General features: G+C 51.7%; 1 protein-coding gene across 1 annotated transcript in view; it reads left to right on the top strand.

The window, feature by feature from the left end:
- Window positions 1-639: 639 nt before the first annotated feature.
- The window catches only part of TMEM44 (transmembrane protein 44), a 35,697-nt gene continuing 16,118 nt past the window's right edge, over window positions 640-20,218 (top strand). The window contains 9 exon segments of the mRNA XM_079922834.1: window positions 640-1,461; window positions 4,327-4,453; window positions 6,168-6,261; window positions 7,360-7,526; window positions 7,743-7,829; window positions 12,570-12,740; window positions 15,609-15,747; window positions 15,750-15,754; window positions 17,341-17,445. Coding sequence (XP_079778960.1) covers window positions 1,325-1,461; window positions 4,327-4,453; window positions 6,168-6,261; window positions 7,360-7,526; window positions 7,743-7,829; window positions 12,570-12,740; window positions 15,609-15,747; window positions 15,750-15,754; window positions 17,341-17,445 — 1,032 coding nt within the window. The 5' untranslated portion in view covers window positions 640-1,324.

Raw genomic sequence — 20,218 nt, 5'->3', positions numbered from 1 at the left:
TGGTACAACCATACAATGGATTATTTTTCAGCCATAAAAAGAAATAACATACGGATACATGCTACAACATGGATGACGCTTAAAAACATTATGCTAAGTGAAAGAAGTCAGTCACAAAAAGGTCACTATTGGATGATTCCATTTATAAGGAATGTCCAGCATAGGCAGCTCCATGGAGACAGAGGTAGATGTGTGGTTGCCTAGGGCTGGGAGTGCTTGAGAGGGGTGGAGAGTAACTGCTAGTAGGCACTAGGTTTTTTGGCAGGTAATGAAAATGTTCTAAAATTAGATAACGGTGGTGGTTGCACAGCTCTGTGGATATATTAAAAACCACTGAATTGTACACTTTAAATGGGTGAATTTTATGATATATGAATGGGATCTCAGTAAAGCTATTTTTAAAAATAAAAAAAAGAAATGATATAGTCATGTCCTTTAAGAAAAGTTATTAAAATCAACAATGAAAATTTTAAATCATAATAATAGCTTGTTTTCAAGAACAATAGCCCTGTGTACTTGAACTGACGGCAGTGTGGCTGGATGGGAGGGGACAGATTGCAAAAATCACGGGGCTCCCTGGCTGCGGGGGTCGCGGGGTAAGAGGACTTCGCCTCCAGAGCCCCGCTTGGGCAACGGAACAGGGACACAGGGTGCAGCTCCAGCCTCAGAAAAGAGTGAGGGAGGATGCAGAGGGGCGCGTTTGATTCCTCCTTCTTGGCCTCCCACAGCACCCTTTGTATTGTGCCATTTTAACGATCTGGACCAAGCCCCACTCCTCGCGGGATCCCCAGCGCCCAAGCAAGCTCCCCAGGCGCCAAGTATGTATTGTTTGACTCAGGAAACATGGTGGGTTAATGAACGGACGAGGTGCCTCACAGTGCGCCGGCAGGTCACTGTATTCCGCTCTGGCCGCCGGGTTTGGGGGTGCGTGGCAGCGAAGGGGTCCGCGGGAGCCGTGCTGCCGCTGTCTGGGGGGCGTGGGGCGCAGCCTTTGTGCAGAGGCTGCTCCCGGCTTCCGCCACTGGGGGGCGGCCTCCCGCCCGCCGACCCCCGACAATAGCGCGAGGGGTGGGGAGCCGCGCGTTCCCGGAAACTTTTCCCTCGAGTCTTGACCGCCGCCGCCCGCCCCCTGAAGCGCGGATCTGGGCGCGCCCATCTCCGGCCTGCGGTCGGCGCGCTCGGCTGGGGCCGCCGCGAAGGAACAGAACCGGAGGAGACGCGCGGGGAGGCAGCGCCCGGGGCGGCGGGCAGCGGGGGGAGGCTGCGCGCGGGTCCCCGGCCAGGCGGAGGCGCGGGCACCGGGCCAGGCGGAGCTGATACAGCCATGGGGGAGGCGCCCAGCCCTGCGCCCGCGCTCTGGAACTGGGACTACCTGGACCACTGCTTCGCCCGCCACCGTGTCTGCATCTCCTTCGGCCTGTGGATCTGCGCCTTCTCCTGCTGGATCGCCGTCCACGCGCTGTAATGGGGACTGGGACCGGGCGGCGCCAGGGCGGGGACCGGGGCGGCCGCGGGGGGAAATGGGGCGCTGCCCCCCGCCAACTCGCGCTTGGAAACCTAGAGGGAAGGGGGCAGAAAGGGAGGATGCAGGAGGCAGCACAATTGCAGGATCGAGAGGAACATTTTGCTGTAGACTGAAATCAGATACTTCTTTCCGGATTCCACGCACAGGAGACTGGGCTGGGAGCCAGCAGGAGGAGGCTGGGTGGTGCAGTGGACGGGGCCGTGGACTGGAAGCAGCCAGTCCTGGGTTCTAGTGTCGGCCTTTCCCCGTTTACTGGCCGTGTGAGCTGGGCGAGCTATAAGATCCCTGGGGCCCGTTTTACTCACGTAAATGGGCATGGTAGCACATAGGACGGCTGGGAGGATCAAATAGTACTCGTAGAGCTCTTACTAAGTGCTCATTGAACAGCATTATTGTTGCTCCAACACTGCCATCAACCCTTGGCGGAGGGCAAGGGCCTTGGACAAGTCCCTCGATGTTTCTGGCCTCAATTTACTGGCCCTCTTAGCTGAGAAGAGGGGAGGCTAGTATCCGACTCTGGCCACAGACTTTGCCCTGGTCTGTCCGACACCTGGAGTGTTTTGGCCAAGTGGTCCCCATAACCTGGCTTCTAAGGGTGAAGTCTGGCTAAAGATGGTCTCCAGATCTTCTGCCACCCTGTCCCAAGCTCTGGAGGATGGTGCCACCCACGTATTCCCTGGCAGGGGAGAAGGACCACCCCTGAGGGAGGCTGACACCGGCTCTCCTTTGACAGGCAATCCCGTTCCCCTCAGGCATTTGACGCTGGTGGAGAGATTCTGCAGCCCCAGGGCCCAGTCCCTGGAATATGAATAAGAAGACGCTTAGAACAGTTACTGAGGGCCTAGTGCTGCGTTAACTCACTGATCCCTGCCACAGCCCCATGGGGTAGGGACTGTCATTGACCCCGCTTAGATGAGAAGCCTGAGCTGCTGAGAGGTTAACTAACTTGCCTGAGTAAATAGGGAGAACCGAAATCCCAGAACCTACTAGAAAGGGGCAGGCTTGTGAGGCAAACTACCCAGATCAGAGGATGGGAACTAACAAGGCACTTTATGTGCATTATCTCTCTTGTCCCTCACCGCCACCCTCTAAAGCCAGTATTATTAGACGTCTTACCCTCCAGGAACTAAGGCTTGGAGAGGTTAAGGAGCTCCCTCGAGAATGCCCAGTGGCCAGGCTGAGAGCACAGCCTCTGCCTTTTCGCCTTGCCTCAGCTGTGTGGGGACTGGGTCAGAGTCAGCCCGGGATCCCTGACCCCTAAGAGCTGGGGAAGTGGCCGGAGAGCCGCAGGGCACACGCAGAGCCGCCACACGTGAAGCAGAGGCCTGCCGTTAACTCACCTTTCACCATAGGCCTCAGTGTTCTCCTTTCTCAAATGGGAGGGTTGAAATGAATTATTTCTTTTTTTAAATCAATTTATTTATTTATTTATTTGTTTTATTTTCTTGGCTGTGTTGGGTCTTGGTTGCCGCGCACGGGCTTTCTCTGGTTGTGGTGAGCGGGGGCTACTCTTCGTTGTTGTGGTGCGCGGGCTTCTTATGGCGGTGGCTTCTCTTGTTGCAGAGCACAGACTCCAGGCGCGCAAGCCTCAGTATTTGTGGCACATGGGCTCAGTAGTTGTGACTCACGGGCTCTAGAGCGCTGGCTCAGTAGTTGTGGCGCACGGGCTTAGTTGCTCCGCGGCATGTGAGAACTTCCCGGACCAGGGCTCGAGCCCGTGTCCCCTGCATTGGCAGGCGGATTCTTAACCACTGCGCCACCAGGGAAGCCCTAAATGAATTATTTCTAATTTGGGTCCAACTCAGAGAGCCTCTAATGTAGGAATTTTCACTCCTGGGCCTTGAAACAGTTTCAGGACCCAAATTAACAGTTGGTATTCCTACTGTGAGCTTTGGGCTTCGGCTGGCTGGTCGGAGAATGTTTGGGAGCCCAATGGCCTTCTGTCCTCATTCATTAGTCCCAAGGGCTGAGCCCAGAACCAGCCATATGGTCCTAATGATGTAGAGTGAGTACCACCCTGTGGTTAAATGAAGTGAAACCAGAGCTGCAATCGTGCCTCAGTTTCTCCATAGAAATGGAGCAGGGAAACATCTAGAATAAAGTATTTCCAAGCTCCGATCAATGATGCTGACAGAGAGACATCTGGCCCCTTCCAGTCTGTCCTGCCTTCCTGCGCTTGTTCCTGGGGGTGGAAAGCGGGCAGTAAGGGAGAGAAGCCAGCAGTGGGGCCCCTAGGGGGAGGTCAGCCCAGAGTGCCATCACAGCTTAGCGGAGTCTCCCCCGGTGTGTGAGGAACATGCGCCCAAAATGAAATCAGTTTGGATGCAGCTGGCAGAAGCCAGGCCATTTCACTGCACAGATGGATTAGAAGGATTGCATTTTAATTTCAAAGAAGCGAGTTGCCTTTTTAATCCAGGCAATTAACTCTGCTCTGCAGTTAAACTGCAATGATTGGGTTACTTTTATAACCCTCCTGTTGCCTTTCAAAACATAGCAGCTGACAGCTCATTTGTCAGCACTGAGTGGTGGGTCACGAACTTGAGGCAGCCAGATTTGTAGGAGGAATTTCTTTCATCCTTTCACGAGGTCTGCCTCCGGCCATGGGCTTGTTGGTCAGAGGCTCGGAGGTTTTCCATCCTTTCTTTAACCACCTGTAAACTAAGGTCAAAACCACCTGCTGAATATCGGGAAGAAAGTGATTCTGAGGGACCTAAAGTCACAATTGCCCTTTTCAGACACCTGCTTTTGGAACCCAAACTCACGTCTCTGTGTTCTGCCCACACGCCTGTCTGTCCCCGCAGGCTTCTCTATCTGAGATGTGGGAAGAAATCCGGACGGGACCAGTCGGCGCTGTGTGCTGCCTGCTGCCTCCTGACCAGCCTGTGTGACACCATCGGGGCGATTCTGGCCAAACAGCTCACCATCCAGGTGTGTTGGGCCTACAGGTGACAGTGGTTTCTGTCTCGTTCCTTCCCCATGCGAGGCAGTTTCACCTCAGGGCTTGTGCCCCTGCTGGCCTTCCTGCTCCTCCAATACCCACGTGGCTCACTGCTCACCTCCTTTAAGTCTTTGCTCAGATATCTCCTTCTCAATAAGGCCTCCCTGATCACCCGTTTAAAAGTGTGCCCTGCCTCTACCACAGGTGCTCCAGACAACCTCATCTTGCTCTAGTTTTCCCTAATATACCATCGACTTCACTTATTCATCATGTTTATGGCTTATTGTATGTTAAACCCCTACTAGAATGTCAGCTCCATAAGGGCAAAAATTTTTATTCGCTACCATATCCCCATCACTTAAAACACCAGCTGACGCATAGTAGATATCCAGTAAAAAGGGATTGTTGCTGTTACTGGTTTTAGAGCCCAGGGCCCAGCCGCAGCTCAGGCAGGGGTGTCTGAATCCTTTCCCAGGTGGTGATGTGGGCTTTGGAGCAACTGAGAAGCAGTTTCAAGTTTTTCCAAAGTCTAGACCCTCAAACAAATCTGTGTAGAAGGGGCTTATCCCAAAACACATATCCCAAGGAGGACCTATGGGTCCCACTTCAGGGGGCTGGTCCTGGCCTTTTGCCATCCAGGTAGATGTGAAGGAGGGGAGCCTAGTGGTTGGACACAGATTTGGAGAGTTCTAGACCCTGCTGTGAGCAGCGTTCTATCAGAAACAAATCACCTTTCCTTCTGGGAGCCCGTTGTCATTAGCTGATAGACTATAATGAGGCCTAGCTCAAGTCCAATAATAATAGCTGATATTTATTAAATACGTAACTATGTACTTGACATGAAGGGCTTTTCATGTATTAACTCATTTAATCCTCAAATCGACCTATGACGTGGGTGCTCTCATCATCCCTGTTTTATACATGTGGAAACTGAGGCATAGCGAGGTTAAGTAACCTTGCGAAAGTCACCCTCTCGTAAGTACAGAGTCAGGATTCAAACCCCAGATCGCATGCTCTTGAGCACTAAGTACAGTGGCCCCTTGAACAACATGGCTTTGAACTGTGTGTGTCCACTTATACATGGATTTTTTTTCAATAAATACACACTACGGCACTACAGGATCCACAGTTGGTTGAACCATGGATGCAGAAGCTCGGATACAAAGGGCTGACTGTAAAGTTATACTTGGAATTTCCACTGCAGAGGAGTCGGTGCCCCAACCCCTGAGTTGTTCAAGTGCCAACTGTACTGTCAGTAGCTAGAGCATGTATGGGTGGGTGCATTTTACTTTCGTCAGTCGCTGGCCTAAGCAACTTCCCATGTATCGGCCCATACAATCTCCTTAACAAGGAGGGAGGCACTGTTATTATCCCTGCTTTCTAGATGAGGAAACCGAGGCCCAGGGAAGTTCAGTGGCTGGACCAAAGTTGCACAGCAGAGACCATGCTGTCCAGTGGAAAGTGGGGCGGGCTGAGTTCTTATCCCATCTCTCTGATGGGCATCTGCATAATGGGATTGGTTACTTAAGCACCCCATCTCCTCGTTAGTCAAATGGAGGTGATAACCAACCTTTCCTGGGGTTGGAGGTGTCCCTGGAAGCCCTACATCAGTGGAACACACGTGGTAGAGGAGAGCCAGAATGAGCGGTGCTACAGTTGCTGAAAGGTGTTTGAACACCAAGACCCTCTTTCCTTTGCTCCCAGGTCTTCACTGGTGTCTACCTAGCAGCTGTTGACCTGGTGAGCTTTGTGTCCATTCTCTTCCCAGTCTGCAGCTCCAAAGTCAAGTCCAGTTCAGGTAAGTGTGCCGCCGTCTGTTCCTGTCTTCACCCATCCACTCAGTGCATCCATCAGTGTGCTGAGTGCCTCTCCCTGCCACACCCGAGCCTGGACCCTGCCAAGCACAGACGAATGGGCGAGCTCCCTGGTTTCACCCAGAGCGGGGAGTCAGGGGCCTAAAAGTTAGTTAGCGCTGCTAGTAAGGGGGTGTGGGCTCACAATGGGCAACCAGAGGAGGGGAGGGGCTGCAGGTGTCAGAGAAGGATGTGACGTCGGAACTGGGACAGCAAGGAAGGGCATTCCAGGTGAAAGGGCAGCATGGGCAGAGGTCAGGAAGGGGAGGGGGCGGGGCTTTGGGGGTGGACAGTGATACTCAGTGTGCAAGTCCAGGGGCTCCAAGCGAACCACCTGGGCTGCCTCAGGCCGAGCGGGCGCTGGCAGTGACTGAGATGGGACGAGTAGCCTTAAGTATGTGGGACTGGGACTTCCCTGAGAAGGGGCAGCAGTGTGCTCGGACCCTTGTCCCAAAGGGAAATGTTTGCATCCGGGGTGATGTAAGATGCTCTCAGCTGCTCGAGGCTGCCCAGAGGAGGAATGTTCTTTTTGGAATTGTTCAGAGGCGGATCTGTCTTCCATTTCAAGGAGACTTTCAAAGACGATGCTTATCCTACTCACAGCTTTGGTGCCTTGGCACCAGTGTGCCCACTTATAATACATCCACCAAGCTTGTGCCGGTTCCACTCCGTGCCGGGCTCTGTGCAGATTCTAGAACTGGCCGGGCACAGTGCCTGCCTTCAGCGGCCTCCAGTCTAGGACGGGCGACTCTGTGTGCGTGCAGACGCGTATGAAATAGGATCACGTTGCCCTGCCTTGAAACATAAAACACTATGAGAGGCTGAGGATGGGGAAGAGTGCCAGTCATGGGGGGGTGGGGGGATAAGGGGAAGGGGGGAAGACCCAACCACAGGCCCTTGAAGGGGGGTGAGGGGCTGGCCTGTGGAACAGTGTGGGAGCCCATCCTGGCCTCGGGTCTGGGGTCGACACCAGTTCTTCCCACGCAGCTGTCTGTCGAGTTCCAGATCCCGGGAGCCCTGTGGGACCTTGGTGTCTGTTGCAGGTCGGGGCTCCCGGGAGAGAAAGAGGAGGCGGCAGCTCAGGGCCAGCATATTTGCCCTGGTCCTGCCGCTGAGCCTGGGCCCAGGCTGGGCTCTGTGGGCCGCTGTCCCGAAGGCTTCAGGCCCCATCCGAGGGCCGCAGCGGAGGCTGCTGGGAAGCCTAGTACAGGTGAGGTCGAGCCTGCTCAGGGGGACCTGACGGCGGGGGGCGGGGGGCGGGGGGGGGCAATGCGGGCCCCTCCCCTTCTCCTAGTTCCAACAAATGCCCTGGGGGTGGGCGTCAGGGTTAGGCCTTGTTGGGAAGAACCTCCTAAAAGCAGAAAAGGACGGGCCTGGGGTGCATGGGCATATCCTCAGGGTGCTGAGTGTATCACTGTTCCCGCAGGACAATACTGAAATCCTTGGCTTCCTGCTGGGCGGCATCGCAGCCTTGGGCGCCTGGGCTTCCCGGATCCCCTCACTCTCCAGAATCGTGAGTCTGGGGCCGGGACTGTGGGTCACCCTGGCAGGTCTTAGGGCATCTGGGAGCATCCTCCCAGCTCCAGGTCACCGGGGTGGAGAGGTGGTGTCTCCGTTCACATGTGCGCGTGTGGGTGTGTACGTGGGTGTGTGTGCGTGTATACACATGTGTGTGGGCAGCGAGCAGCCGCCCCCAGGCCTCGGAGGGTCCTGAGACTCACAGGGAGAGGGCACCGTGTTCTCTCCATTTCTCGTAGCAAATGAAAATCAGGCTCTGCGGAAGGAGCCCCTGAGTTTGGATGGATAAGCACCCCATTAAGGAGCAAGAAGATCTGAGCTTTTAGAGAACAGGGTCATGCAGCTCCTGGGGTCTGTGTATTCGAGAGTGTCTTGTTGGCAGTATTTTTCAGGCATCTGGGATTAGGGAAGTCATGTGATGGCCAGTCCCTTGGGGGAACAGACGTGCCTTGAGATGCCCTGCTTGCCCTTGGGGAGCTCACAGTCTCCCCAAGGAAGACACAGAAATGGAAAGCAGGATGTTTGAATGCTCTGAGAAAGAATCAAATGTTTGGGGTTCTGGAAGAAAGGGAGAAGCCTCCTGCATTATTCAAATGAGCGAGGGTGAAAACTGTTCACACTGCCAGGCACTGGGTGCTGGCGCGGCCCCAGGTTGGCAGCGAAGGCCAGGTGGGGGTCTAAGGAGGCAGAGGCGAAGGGAAGGCACTCAGGGCAGAGCAGAGTGTGCGGGAAAGGCCACCGAGGCAGGAGAGCGCCTGCGGGAAAGGCCACCGAGGCGGGAGAGCGCCTGCGGGAAAGGCCACCGAGGCAGGAGAGCGCCTGCTGAAGAGCCCCATATTATGGATGCGTGAAACTGGCGGGGCCTGACGCCAGAAATGTGACGGCCCATCATTTAGTCTTGCCCAAGAGCACTGTGGTTTAACAGCAATCCCAGGAGAACAGGATTTGAGGAGGCGGGTGCTTAGTTGACCGCTCGTGGGAGCTGCAGCCTGAAACCTCCCGGGGCACAGGGCCTCATCAGCAAAGATGCTGTCTCCAGGGCAAGGGAGGGGAGCATGGGGAACACTGTGCGCAGTTCAGCCGCCGCTGGGATGGGCCCCCAGGGTGTGGTCAGGGCTGGGAAGCCGTGTCACATGCGGGCCTTTGAAGGAACAGCTGCAGTGCCCTGGCCACCTGTGTTAGTTTCCTCCTGCTGCCATAACAAAGTATCCCAGACTCTGAACAACAGAAACATACTGTCTTTAAGTCCTGAGGCCAGAGATCCGATACCAAAGTGTCAGCAGGGCCACACTCTTTCTGAAGGCCCTAGAGGGGGATCCGTTCCAGGCCTTTCTCTAAGCTTCTGGTAGTCCCTTGGCTGGTGGCAGCACAACCCCAGGATTTGTGTGGAGTTCTCCCTGTGTGTGTGTGTGTGTGTGTGTGTGTGTGTGTGTGTGTGTGGTCGCATGGGTTCCCTCCATATGTTTCTGTGTCTGACTTTCCTCTTTTCACAAGGACACAGTCCTCTTGGATTAGAGCCCACCGTAATAACCTCAGCTTACCTTGATCATCTGCAAAAACTCTCTTTCCAGATAAGGCCACATTCACTACCTCTGGCGGTTGGGACTCCAACATCTTTTTGGGGGGACACAATTCAACCCATAACACCATCCCACCTAAAATAGCCCCAGGCCAGCCCCACCGCTGTGTCCCTCCCTCTGCTTAATTTTCTTCCTCGCATTTATCACAGCCTGAATGAGCTCCTTTAGTTACTTACCAGGTTGCTGCCTCGTCCCCCAGCAGAGCATCAGCAGTGTGAGAGCAGCGCCCTTGTCTGTTTCATTTCTCACTGTGTTCCAGATGCGTGGGGCCTGCCCAGGGTAGCTTCCAGCAGACACTTCTTAATGAGTCACTGCATTTGGCCTAGAGAAAAGGAAGCTCATGGATACAGGAAACAGAGGGCTATCCTGGGGCAGAAAGAGCAGCCTTGTTCTTTGCAGTCTCGGAGAACAGGACCAAGACCAGAATCAATAACCAAGAGGTTACTGGGAGGGCCGCTTCCCATTCGGTTAAAGGAAGAATTCCATGGGTTAGACACTTTCCCCAGTGCCTGGCATGTTGAGAACAGCTGGTGTTGTTATTCCTGCTTTAGGAGGTAGTGGGCTTCTCATCACTAGAGGCATTCAAACCTGATGGCCCCTTGGCAAGAAGATGGAGATTGCAAGGGGACTGAGCTGGGCAATCTCGGAGGGGCTGCCAGCCCTGAGTGTCTCTGGTCCCATGAATAACCCAGAGCTAGGGTTCCCTTGTTAGGGAGAAAGCCAGCAGGGTTGCAGTGCTATGGGAAGCCAAGCCAGCCCGGACTTGGACCCTGGATCCCCCAGAAGCTGCTTCTAATTTACCCCTGCAGGGGGCGCTGAGGAGCAGCCTGGCTGGGTGGCTTTGGTGGGAAAAGTTCCCATTTTTCCAGGAGCAAGTCCTTGAGGACAAAGGGTGTGAAACACGCACTGATCAGTAAAGCATTGTGCTGACAACACCGGGAATCATTGCTGCTGTAAGAGTGTCTGAGGCACAGCCCGCTTCCAGTCCCCAGCGCGGATTTGCCGGGAAGCCACCAGGCAGGTCGTCCTCCCAGCCGTCTGTCCTGACCTGCTAGACAGGCCTGTGTGTGCTGGAGAAATTCATACCACATCTCGAGTCACCAAGCCAGTTCCAGTCTTCAAGCAGTGATGCTTGAAGCACAGCTGTGTGTTCAGCGCCGCAGGCGGAGCCCTCTAGACCCTAGTACCGACCCTGAGAAGAGCTTGAGTTCTGAGTCAGTGGGCGCTGGGCGTGGGTTGGCACGGGAGTGAGAGCAGAGGGCTCCCCCAGCTTGGCCTCATCCAGCTCAGGGCCTAGCCCGGCTCTGCAAGTCACCTTCCCCTTTGCCCATCAATGTCCTCTGTAAAATGGGGGTGGGTGGGCTGGAGGACCCCAAAGTCTTCCCGCCATAGCAGTGCTGCTGGGCCGTGTGAGGTGGGACGGGCTGATGGGAAGGGGTGACACTCCACCCGCAACCTCTGGGGCCAGTGGGCCAGGGGCCACCGTCCCCGGCTGCGTGCCGTCTGCTCAGGGGGTGGCAGGCCAGAAACAGGGAGGCCTGGGAACAAAACCGGAAGAGATGCAGAGGTAGATGTAACACTTCTGAGGAATCTATTTCTTTTTCTTCCCCTTTCCTTGGCCGTGCTGTGTGGCTTGTGGGATCCTAGTTCCCCAACCAGGGATTGAACCCAAGCCCTTGGCAGTGAAAGCGTGGAGACCCAACCACTGGACCGCCGGGGAATTCCCAGGAATCTTTTTTTATTTTATTTTATTTTATTTATTTATTTTTGGCTGTGTTGGGTCTTTGTTGCTGCGCGCGGACTTTCTCTAGTTGCGTCGAGCAGGGGCTACTCTTCGTTGCAGTGCGCGGGCTTCTCATTGTGGTGGCGGAGCACGGGCTCTAGGTGCGTGGGCTTCAGTAGTTGTGGCACGTGGGCTCAGTAGTTGTGGCTCGTGGGCTCTAGAGTGCAGGCTCAGTAGCTGTGGCACACGGGCTTAGTTGCTCCGTGGCATGTGGGATCTTCCCAGACCAGGGCTCAAACCCATGTCCCCTGCACTGGCAGGCAGATTCTTATCCACTGCGCCACCAGGCAAGTCCCAGGAATCTTTTTGAGGGTTAAATTAAAATGGAGAAAATCGGCTAAAACATGCTTTTTCTCTTGAATATTTTCCGTTCCTTAACCAAGGTGTCTGTATGTCTCTAAGTACAGTCATCTAATGAGCAAACTAAGTTATATATATATACATATATATATAATATAATTTATATTTATGTATTAATTTAAATACCTATGTAATTGTATATAATTGGAAATACATAATATTTGTATATATACTTAATGTGTATATAAAGTGACGTTATACCTGTAAAGGATACTTACATATAAATATTGCATGTTTCCTTTTTTAAAAACCAGTATTTCCATTGCTCATTCTCCAGAAATATCCCCTTGGCTTCAAAATTTCCAGAATGTTATCTCTAATTTTCCTGACTTTCCCGTCCCTCCTGGTTCAGAGTTGGTGGCCCCGAGACGAGAAGAGTGGGCCCTTGGTTCTCCATAATTCAGTCTCCGTCCTGCTCTCCCCACTGACATTCACGAGCCCCTGCCCAGTGCTGGGTTCCAGGGCACCGAGATGGTGAGGACCTCAGCCCTGCTCTCAGGAGCCCTCTGTCTGTTGGACAGACAGATGTGTAAGGAGCTAAGTCATGATCAGGGTGAAAGGCACTCCAATAGAGGGATATGTCAGAGGTGTGAGGGACCCTGAAGAGGAAATAACTTGCTCCCCTTAGGGTGGAGGTGTTAAGGGATGGTTTCCCAGAGTTGGGTTTAAGCCAGGTTCTGAGGGATGAATAGGAGTTCACCAGACAAAGAAAACAGCTTTGTTTTTTTTTGGCCACGCCGCGCGGCTTGCAGGATCTTAGTTCGCCAACCAGGGATCGAACCCATGCCCTCTGCAGTGGAAGCGAGGAGCCCTAACCACTGGACTGCCAGGGAATTCCTGGAAGCAGCTTGAAGCCCAACAGAAGTGGCACCTCTGGGGACTGGCCATGGGCAGAGGGCTTGCCCTCCAACCTCTTCCATCACCAGGGGCCTGGGTCTTAGAATCAGCTTTAAGGGAGCTGAGGGAGGTGGCAGTGTTCCTCCCAGCCCAGCCCCCTTCTCTCTCTGCCCAGTGCTGGGGTAGGACATTTCCCTCCATCTACCTGTGGACCCGGCTCCTGTCGGCCCTGGCTGGCCTCCTCTACGCCTCGGCCATCGTGGCCCATGACCGGCGGCCTGAATACCTGCTACGGGCCACACCCTGGTTCCTGACCTCCCTCGGCCGTGCAGCGCTGGACCTCGCCGTATCCACTCCAGGCCCGGGGGCTTGGCTGCTGTGCCTCATCTGCCCTCCTACCCTCTTGCTAGAAAGAATTCTTTCCCAGTAGCCAGGGTGGTGGTTTGAATCCTGGGGGAGGCAGACACAACTGCAATGTGCAGTTTTGTGCTTTGTGTCCTTTTAAAATGTTATTTATTTATTCATTTATTTGGTTGCACCGGGTCTTAGTTGTGGCAGGCTGGCTCCTTAGTTGCAGCTCTCTGGCTTCTTAGTTGTGGCATGCGTGTGGGATCTAGTTCCCTGACAAGGGATCGAACCTGGGCGCCCTGCATTGGGAGTGCAAAGTCTTACCCACTGCGCCACCAGGGAAGTCCCTCCTCCTTTTTATTTTTTTTTAATAAGAAGAAATATCTCTTGACTGGAGCTTTGTGAAACAGCAGAGGGGAGTATGAAGCTTCCTGGCCTTGGGATCACAGAAGAGCCAGGCTCCTGTCTCGGTGCTGCTCCCCACCTGGATTGGTCCCTGTCCTCTGTGAACCTGTTTTCCTCACCTTTGCCTTGTCTTCTCACAGGCTGCGAAGGGCTTTGCAAGCTGACCTGCCCTACACGGGTGATCATCTGCTTTCTGTCCTCTTCGGTGCTGGAGCCTGGGGTGGGGAAGCAGAGAGAAAAGCTGTCAGTGATCGCTGAGCCTGTTTCTGATCCCCAAGCAGGTGTTGCCTGATGTGCTGACACCCCAGTGACCTTGGTGTGAGGGCCTCAAGGGCAAGCTAAGCTCAGACAGTGGCGAGTGGAGATGCCGGGTGGGGTTGGGGGAGGGGTGGAAAACCTGCGGATTTAGCATAAATAGTTTAGAAATGGATTTTCTCACATACTATTTGAGTCTGCGAGGGCTGCCGTAACACATAACCACAAACGTGATGGCTTAAACCACAGGAATGTATTTTCTCAGCTTTAGGAGCCAGAAGTCCGAAATCCAGGTGGAGTCACTCTCTCTCCAGAGGTTGTAGGGGAGAGCCTTTCCCTGACTGTTCCAGCTTCTGGTGGCTCCTGGGGTTCCCTGGCTTCTGGCAGCATAATATTTTTTTTATTTTTTAACATCTTTATTAGAGTATAATTGCTTTACAATGGTGTGTTAGTTTCTGCCTTATAACAAAGTGAATCAGCTATACATATACATATATCCCCATACCCCTTCCCTCTTGCGTCTCCCTCCCACCCTCCCTATCCCACCCCTCTAGGTGGTCACAAAGCACGAGCTGATCTCCCTGTGCTATGTGGCTGCTTCCCACTAGCTATCTATTTTACATTTGGTAGTGTATATATGTCCATGCCACTCTCTCACTTCATCCCAGCTTACCCTTCCCCCTCCCCGTGTCCTCAAGTCCATTCTCTACATCTGCGTCTTTATTCCTGTCCTGCCCCTAGGTTCTTCAGAACCATTTTCTTTTTTTAGATTCCGTATATATGTGTTAGCGTACAGTATTTGTTTTTCTCTTTCTGACTTACTTCGCTCTGTATGACTGACTCTATCTAAGTCCATCCACCTCACTAAAAATAATTCAATTTTGTTTCTTTTTATGGCTAATATTCCATTGTATATATGTGCCACATCTTCTTTATCCATTCATCTGTCAGTGGACACTTAGGTTGCTTCCATGTCCTGGCTATTGTAAATAGAGCTGCAATGAACATTGTGGTACATGACTCTTTTTTTTTTTTTTTATTAGATTGGAGTCACCTTTATTATTTTTCTTTACATCTTTATTGGAGTATAATTGCTTTACAATGGTGTGTTAGTTTCTGCTTTATAACAAAGTGAATCAGTTATACATATACATATGTTCCCATATCTCTTCCCTCTTGCGTCTCCCTCCCACCCTCCCTATCCCACCCCTCCAGGTGGTCACAAAGCACCGAGCTGATCTCCCTGTGCTATGCGGCTGCTTCCCACTGGCTGCTTCCCACTAGCTATCTACCTTATGTTTGGTAGTGTATATATGTCCATGCCTCTCTCTCGCTTTGTCACAGCTTACCCTTCCCACTCCCCATATCCTCAAGTCCATACTCTAGTAGGTCTGTGTCTTCATTCCTGTCTTACCCCTAGGTTCTTCGTGACGTTTTTTTTTTCTTAAATTCCATATATATGTGTTAGCATACAGTATTTGTCTTTCTCTTTCTGACTTACTTCACTCTGTATGACAGACTCTAGGTCTATCCACCTCATTACAAATAGCTCAATTTTGTTTCTTTTCATGGCTGAGTAATATTCTGTTGTATATATGTGCCACATCTTCTTTATCCATTCATCCGATGATGGACACTTAGGTTGTTTCCATCTCCGGGCGAGCTGGCAGCATAATTTTAATTTCTGCCTCCATCTTCACCTGGCCTTTTTCCCTTTGTGTATCTCTGCATTACTTCTCTTCTTCCTGTGAGGTTCCTGCCACAGGACTTACCTTATCCACCCTAATCCACTACCACCTCATCTTAACTAATTATATCAGCAAAGACCCTGTTTCCAAATAAGATCACATTGTGAGGTTCCGAGTGGATATGAATTTTGGGAGGACACTATTCAACCCACTACGTGTACTGTCCTTGTAAGCCAGGGAAAATGGTTTTCCAAATCTTTTTGTGTAACAAGTATCTATTAAGTGCTTGTTAGAGGCAGCGTCTGGCTGGGTACTGGGCCCTCAGGGGGACAGGAGCTAGGGAGTGTTGGACCTGGCTCTGTCCTCAGATGAGCTGTGTCTGTTCTGGGGCCGACCTGACAGGATGATCCCGGGGAGGTAAGGAACCAGCCCAGGATGGAGCCCTCAGGGTGCAGAGGTGAAGGCAGCACCGGTGGCTGAAGTCCTCCGCCTCCGTGGACCTTAACTTCACTTCTCAGATCATTTTCCTTTCCTGGGTGATGAAGAGCAAGCTGAGACATGCTTTGGGATTTGCCTCTGAAGCCAGAGAGAATGCCGACACCCAAGCCCTTTTGACCTGTGCAGAGAAGGAGGAAGAAAACCAGGAGGCAAGGACCGAGGCAAGGTCTCACAGCTGGACGGGGCCCCCCGGTGTTTGTGCACAGCATGGGCAGAGGCAGCGAGCCTCACCGGGGCCGGGCCTGGGAATCCTGGGGGTCCCCACGAGCTTGGCCAGTTGGTCACTTTAAAAAACTACTGTTACGCGCAATGCTGAGTGCCCTGAATAAGTAGGATCCTCTGTTTTCCCAAGTACAAAATACTTTTTAAGTTTGCTATTATGCTATTTGGTAATTTACATATATATATTTAAGTTCACATACTATATAAATTAATACGTTAGTTTAGAAGTAATGTGCTTTTTGCCCTCATTTCGTAAAAACTTAAGTTCCCACTTTCGCATGCATCTGACATCCACATACTAACACGGCTTTTTTTTTTAAGCCGGTATCACTAAAAAGCTGATTTTTAAAAGTGCTGCTTACAAATAACTTCCACCCTTTACAATTATGTCATACCAGTGAATGTGTCTATCTCTGCCTTTTGCTGATTTAATCAGGTGACCCCTCTAAGTAAGCAGAACTGTGCTAACTGAGGCAATTTTTCTTTGTCGAAAGTCCTTGTTGCAAATAGTTGAGAAAGTGCCTCATAATAATAAGAGAGCTGGTAAAGAGTTGAACGTACAGCAGCTCCCCCTTTTCTAAGATCATTTTTTGAGAAAAAAAGTCTCGCCTACTACCTGGACTCCTCACTACCTTCATTTCTTTCGGAGTAGAAATGAGGCTCCGTGTGAGTGAACCGGGTCCCCTCCTCCGAATTTTCTAGGTTTAACAGTGTAATCTGACTGAGTTAATGAAGTAGAAGATAGTGTGGGTGTGACCAAGGTAAAAGGGGAGATACAGGTGCTTAGACCAAAGATCCAAGTTCCCAAGGAGGCTCTAGTGGGAAGTTATTTTCATTCCATTCTAGAAACTGTTACAAAATTATATCCCAATGGGGAGCTAAGGTATTTCAAGAGAGCCCTGTGTGTTTAGTATTTTGAAGACAGGAAGTGGAGCCTTTGTAATCTCTTCAGCAGTCTTTCCATCAGTGGTTCTCAAAGTGTGGTCCCCGGACCAGCACTGCCTGGAAACTTGTTAGAAATGCAGATCTTAGGGCTCCACCCAGCTCTACCAAATCCAAAACTCGGGGTGTTTTTATAAGTCCTCTGGGTGCTTCTGGTACGCAGTAAAGTTCAAGAACCACACTGCTTTGCAAAAACACTCATTTAGCACCCATTTCAGTGATTCCCAAACTTTCCCATACTTTAGAATTATCTGGGGGGCTTTTAAACTCTGCAAGTCACATCCATACCAATTAAATCAGAATGTCTGGTGTGGGGCGGGGTGGGGGTGAGAGCTAAACTTCAGTTGTTTGGTTTTTTAAGAAGCCCAGGTGATTCCACGGTGCAGCAAGTTTGGGACCCACCCACCTACTGTGACCTCAAAGAGACAGATAAGATACATCTCACAGGAAGCAGAAAGTGAGATGTGCCATAAAAGAACAGAAAAAAATACTGTAGGGGTTCTTTTGAAGAAACTGGGATCCTGTTTTGAGAAAAGGTCTCCTGACTTTAAGAATCCCCCTTTCTGTCTCCCCATCCCCGCTTGAAAGAATTCGGACTGGGTGCCTCTCACCACGCTTCCTTACTGCAAGCCCCTCAAGAGGATGGCAGCTGTCAGCCGCTACCTGGAGCTGACCATCGAGCCTGTGCAGCAGGTAAGTGGCTGTGGGCCACAGCCGGGTGTCCAGAAGGGTGGGAGGCAGTCCTGGAAGGCTTCCTGGAGGAAGTGACACTTTAGCTGCAGGAGGGGCGGAATGAGGCAGGAAAGCCTGTAAAAAGAGGAAGGAACTCTCAGAGGCCTTGGTGGGGGGTGGGCGGTGGCGGTCAGCTGAAGGAGAGCTCGGAGATGAAAGGGTGGAGGCGGGGTAAGTGTGAGATCGCAGAGGGTGACAGGAGTTCAGGAGGCTTCAGGACTAGAGACTCAGGGTCAGACGTGCATTTTAGAGCCGTCACTCAGGCATTGTTGGGGGGCAGACTAGGGAGTGGAGACTAGAAGCAAGGGGGTCAGTGAGGGACAGTTGTAAGTCCAGGAAAGACATGGTGTGGCCTGAACCAAGGCTGCAGCCAATGGAGAAGCAGAGCTGCAGTGGAGTCGGCAGGTAGAGCAGTGGGGGCAGTGAGGATGTGGCGGTGAAGAGACCGCATGCTTCAGATGACTCCCAGGGTTCTGCACGGGGGGCCTTCAGGAGGAAGAGGGTTGGAGGGAAAGAGGCGACAAGAAGCCCACTCCATGTCCCACACCCCACCAAGTCGTTCCTGTCGAGGCTACAGCGACCTCCCAGTTGCTAAATCCCGGGGTCATTTCTGTCCAGTTGAGGTTCTACTCATTTGGCCGCCTGCTTCTTCTGATTTCTGGGCCCCTCCCTGTCCTGGTTTTTCTGCCACCCTCACCTCTGCGGGCTCCTCCTGGTGAGCGGACTTCAAGGTTGCAGTACCGCAGCTCCGCCTCAGGAGGGCTCCCTTCTCTGGGTACACTCTTCCAGTCCCATAGCCCTACCTGCCAGCTCGGGCTGATTTCCCTGGCCTGTGTCTCCATCCTTTTCCTCTCCTTCAGTTCCAGTCTTGGCTGCCCCACTACCTCTTCATCCTCCCTCTTCATCGTCCCCATGTGGCATCTCACACGTGCCGTGTCCAATACAGAATTCTGGATTTCCATGTCCAGACCAGCTCCTCTCCCCATCTTCCTCATGTCAGTAAGCGACACCACTGTCCGTGCAGTGGGTCAAACTCAGATTCCTCTCTTTCCCTCACGATACGCCCGTGCCCATATCACCCATCTGTGAGTCTCGCAAATACTTCTTTTAAAGTAGATCCAACCTAGAGATTATCATACTGAGGGAAGTAAGTGAGACAGAGAAAGACAAATATCATATGATATCACTTATATGTGGAATCTAAAAAATATGACCCCCCCAAATTACAAATGAACTTATTTACAAAACAGAAACAGACTCACAGACGTAGAAGACAAACTTACGGTTACCAAAGTGGAAGGGTAGGGGGAGGGATAAATTGGAAGTATGGGATTAACAGATGCACACAACCATATATAAAATAGGTAAACGACAAGGTTTTACTGTATAGCACAGGGAACTGTATTCAATATCTTGTAATAAGCTGTAATAGAAAAGAATTGGAAAAAAAGAATCTAGGTATATTCATATAAATATGTAGAAATGAATCACTTTTCTGTACACCTGAAACTAACACAATATTGTAAATCAACTATACTTCAATAAAGAAAGGAAAAAACAAGTAGATCCAGGAGCCTCCTAACTGGTTTTCCTCTCACTGCTATTCTTGTCCCACCCCCTCCATTTACAACCAGTAACCAGAAGGGTCTCTTACAAATGTAAATGACATCTTGTTCGTCTTTGTTTAAAAACACTCCTCTGGCTTCCCATTTCACGCAGAATAAAATCTAATCTCCTGCCACAGCCCCACGCTTTCCCCCTCCCTCACTGCCTCCTATTCTCCCCTCTTCACCTCTCTCTGCACAGAATTTCTCTCCGTTCCTCTGCCTACATGCTCTTCCTCCTGATTTTTTGCATGGATGCTTCTTTCTTGTCTTTCCGATTTCAGTAAAAATGTCACCTTCTCCTTCCCCCACCACTCATTCTGTGGAAAAGTTGCTTCCACCCCTCTGCTGTTTATTTTATTACCTTTTAAAATGCTCTGCAAAGCACTTATCGTGATCTTTTACTTTTGTTTGTTTTCTGTTTCCTGCTGGGATATAAACTTTGTCTCCTTCTGTCTTGTTTGCCAAAACCCTGGTGCGTCATGTCACGGGTTCTCCGTACAGGTGTGTTTGGAACCCAGAGTGCAGTGATAGCCGCCCCGCTGGGCTGCCCCTGGGACGTGCTGACGCTCAGACTTTGTGCCTGAGAGAAAGGTTTTACTCTTTGCTGTTGTTCCTTGGAAAGTGGGTGTAAATAACCTGTATGTGACGTAAGTGAAGTTCTGGGAGGTTTGGAGCACGCTTTCACGATTAAGAGTCCACTTCGGCCATTAAGCTCTTCCTCTGTCCAGAGGGTGGGTGGGTGGGTGGGTGATGGGAAGCCCTGGGGAAAGCACAGGGAGCCCTGGCAGCATCTGGCCAACGCTTTGCACTAGAAATTTTTAAATCGTGGAACTTGTGAAAAATAATAGTGCAAAAGTTGCATTCACTTGAACCCTTCCAGTACCTGAATCTTGAGTGGATGCCCACTGGAGAGCAGACTCCTTGAGAGAAGACTGTGTTCCTCTTCTGTTCTCCTCCACTGAGGCCGGCCAACACATTTTTGAGCAAATACTTCCATTCGGCCTCTTCCTTCTGTGTCCACCAGAGGGCGAGAGTTGCCTCCAAGACAGCTCCCAGCAGGGAGCCTGGGCAGAAGCCGCCTCCCTGGGCTCTAGGGTCATCATTTGCATGGTGGTCTGTTTACTGAG

Source organism: Stenella coeruleoalba (assembly GCF_951394435.1).
Source record: "Stenella coeruleoalba genome assembly, chromosome: 5".
NCBI classification, from domain to species: domain Eukaryota; kingdom Metazoa; phylum Chordata; class Mammalia; order Artiodactyla; family Delphinidae; genus Stenella; species Stenella coeruleoalba.
This window is presented reverse-complemented; position numbering and strand designations above follow the sequence as displayed.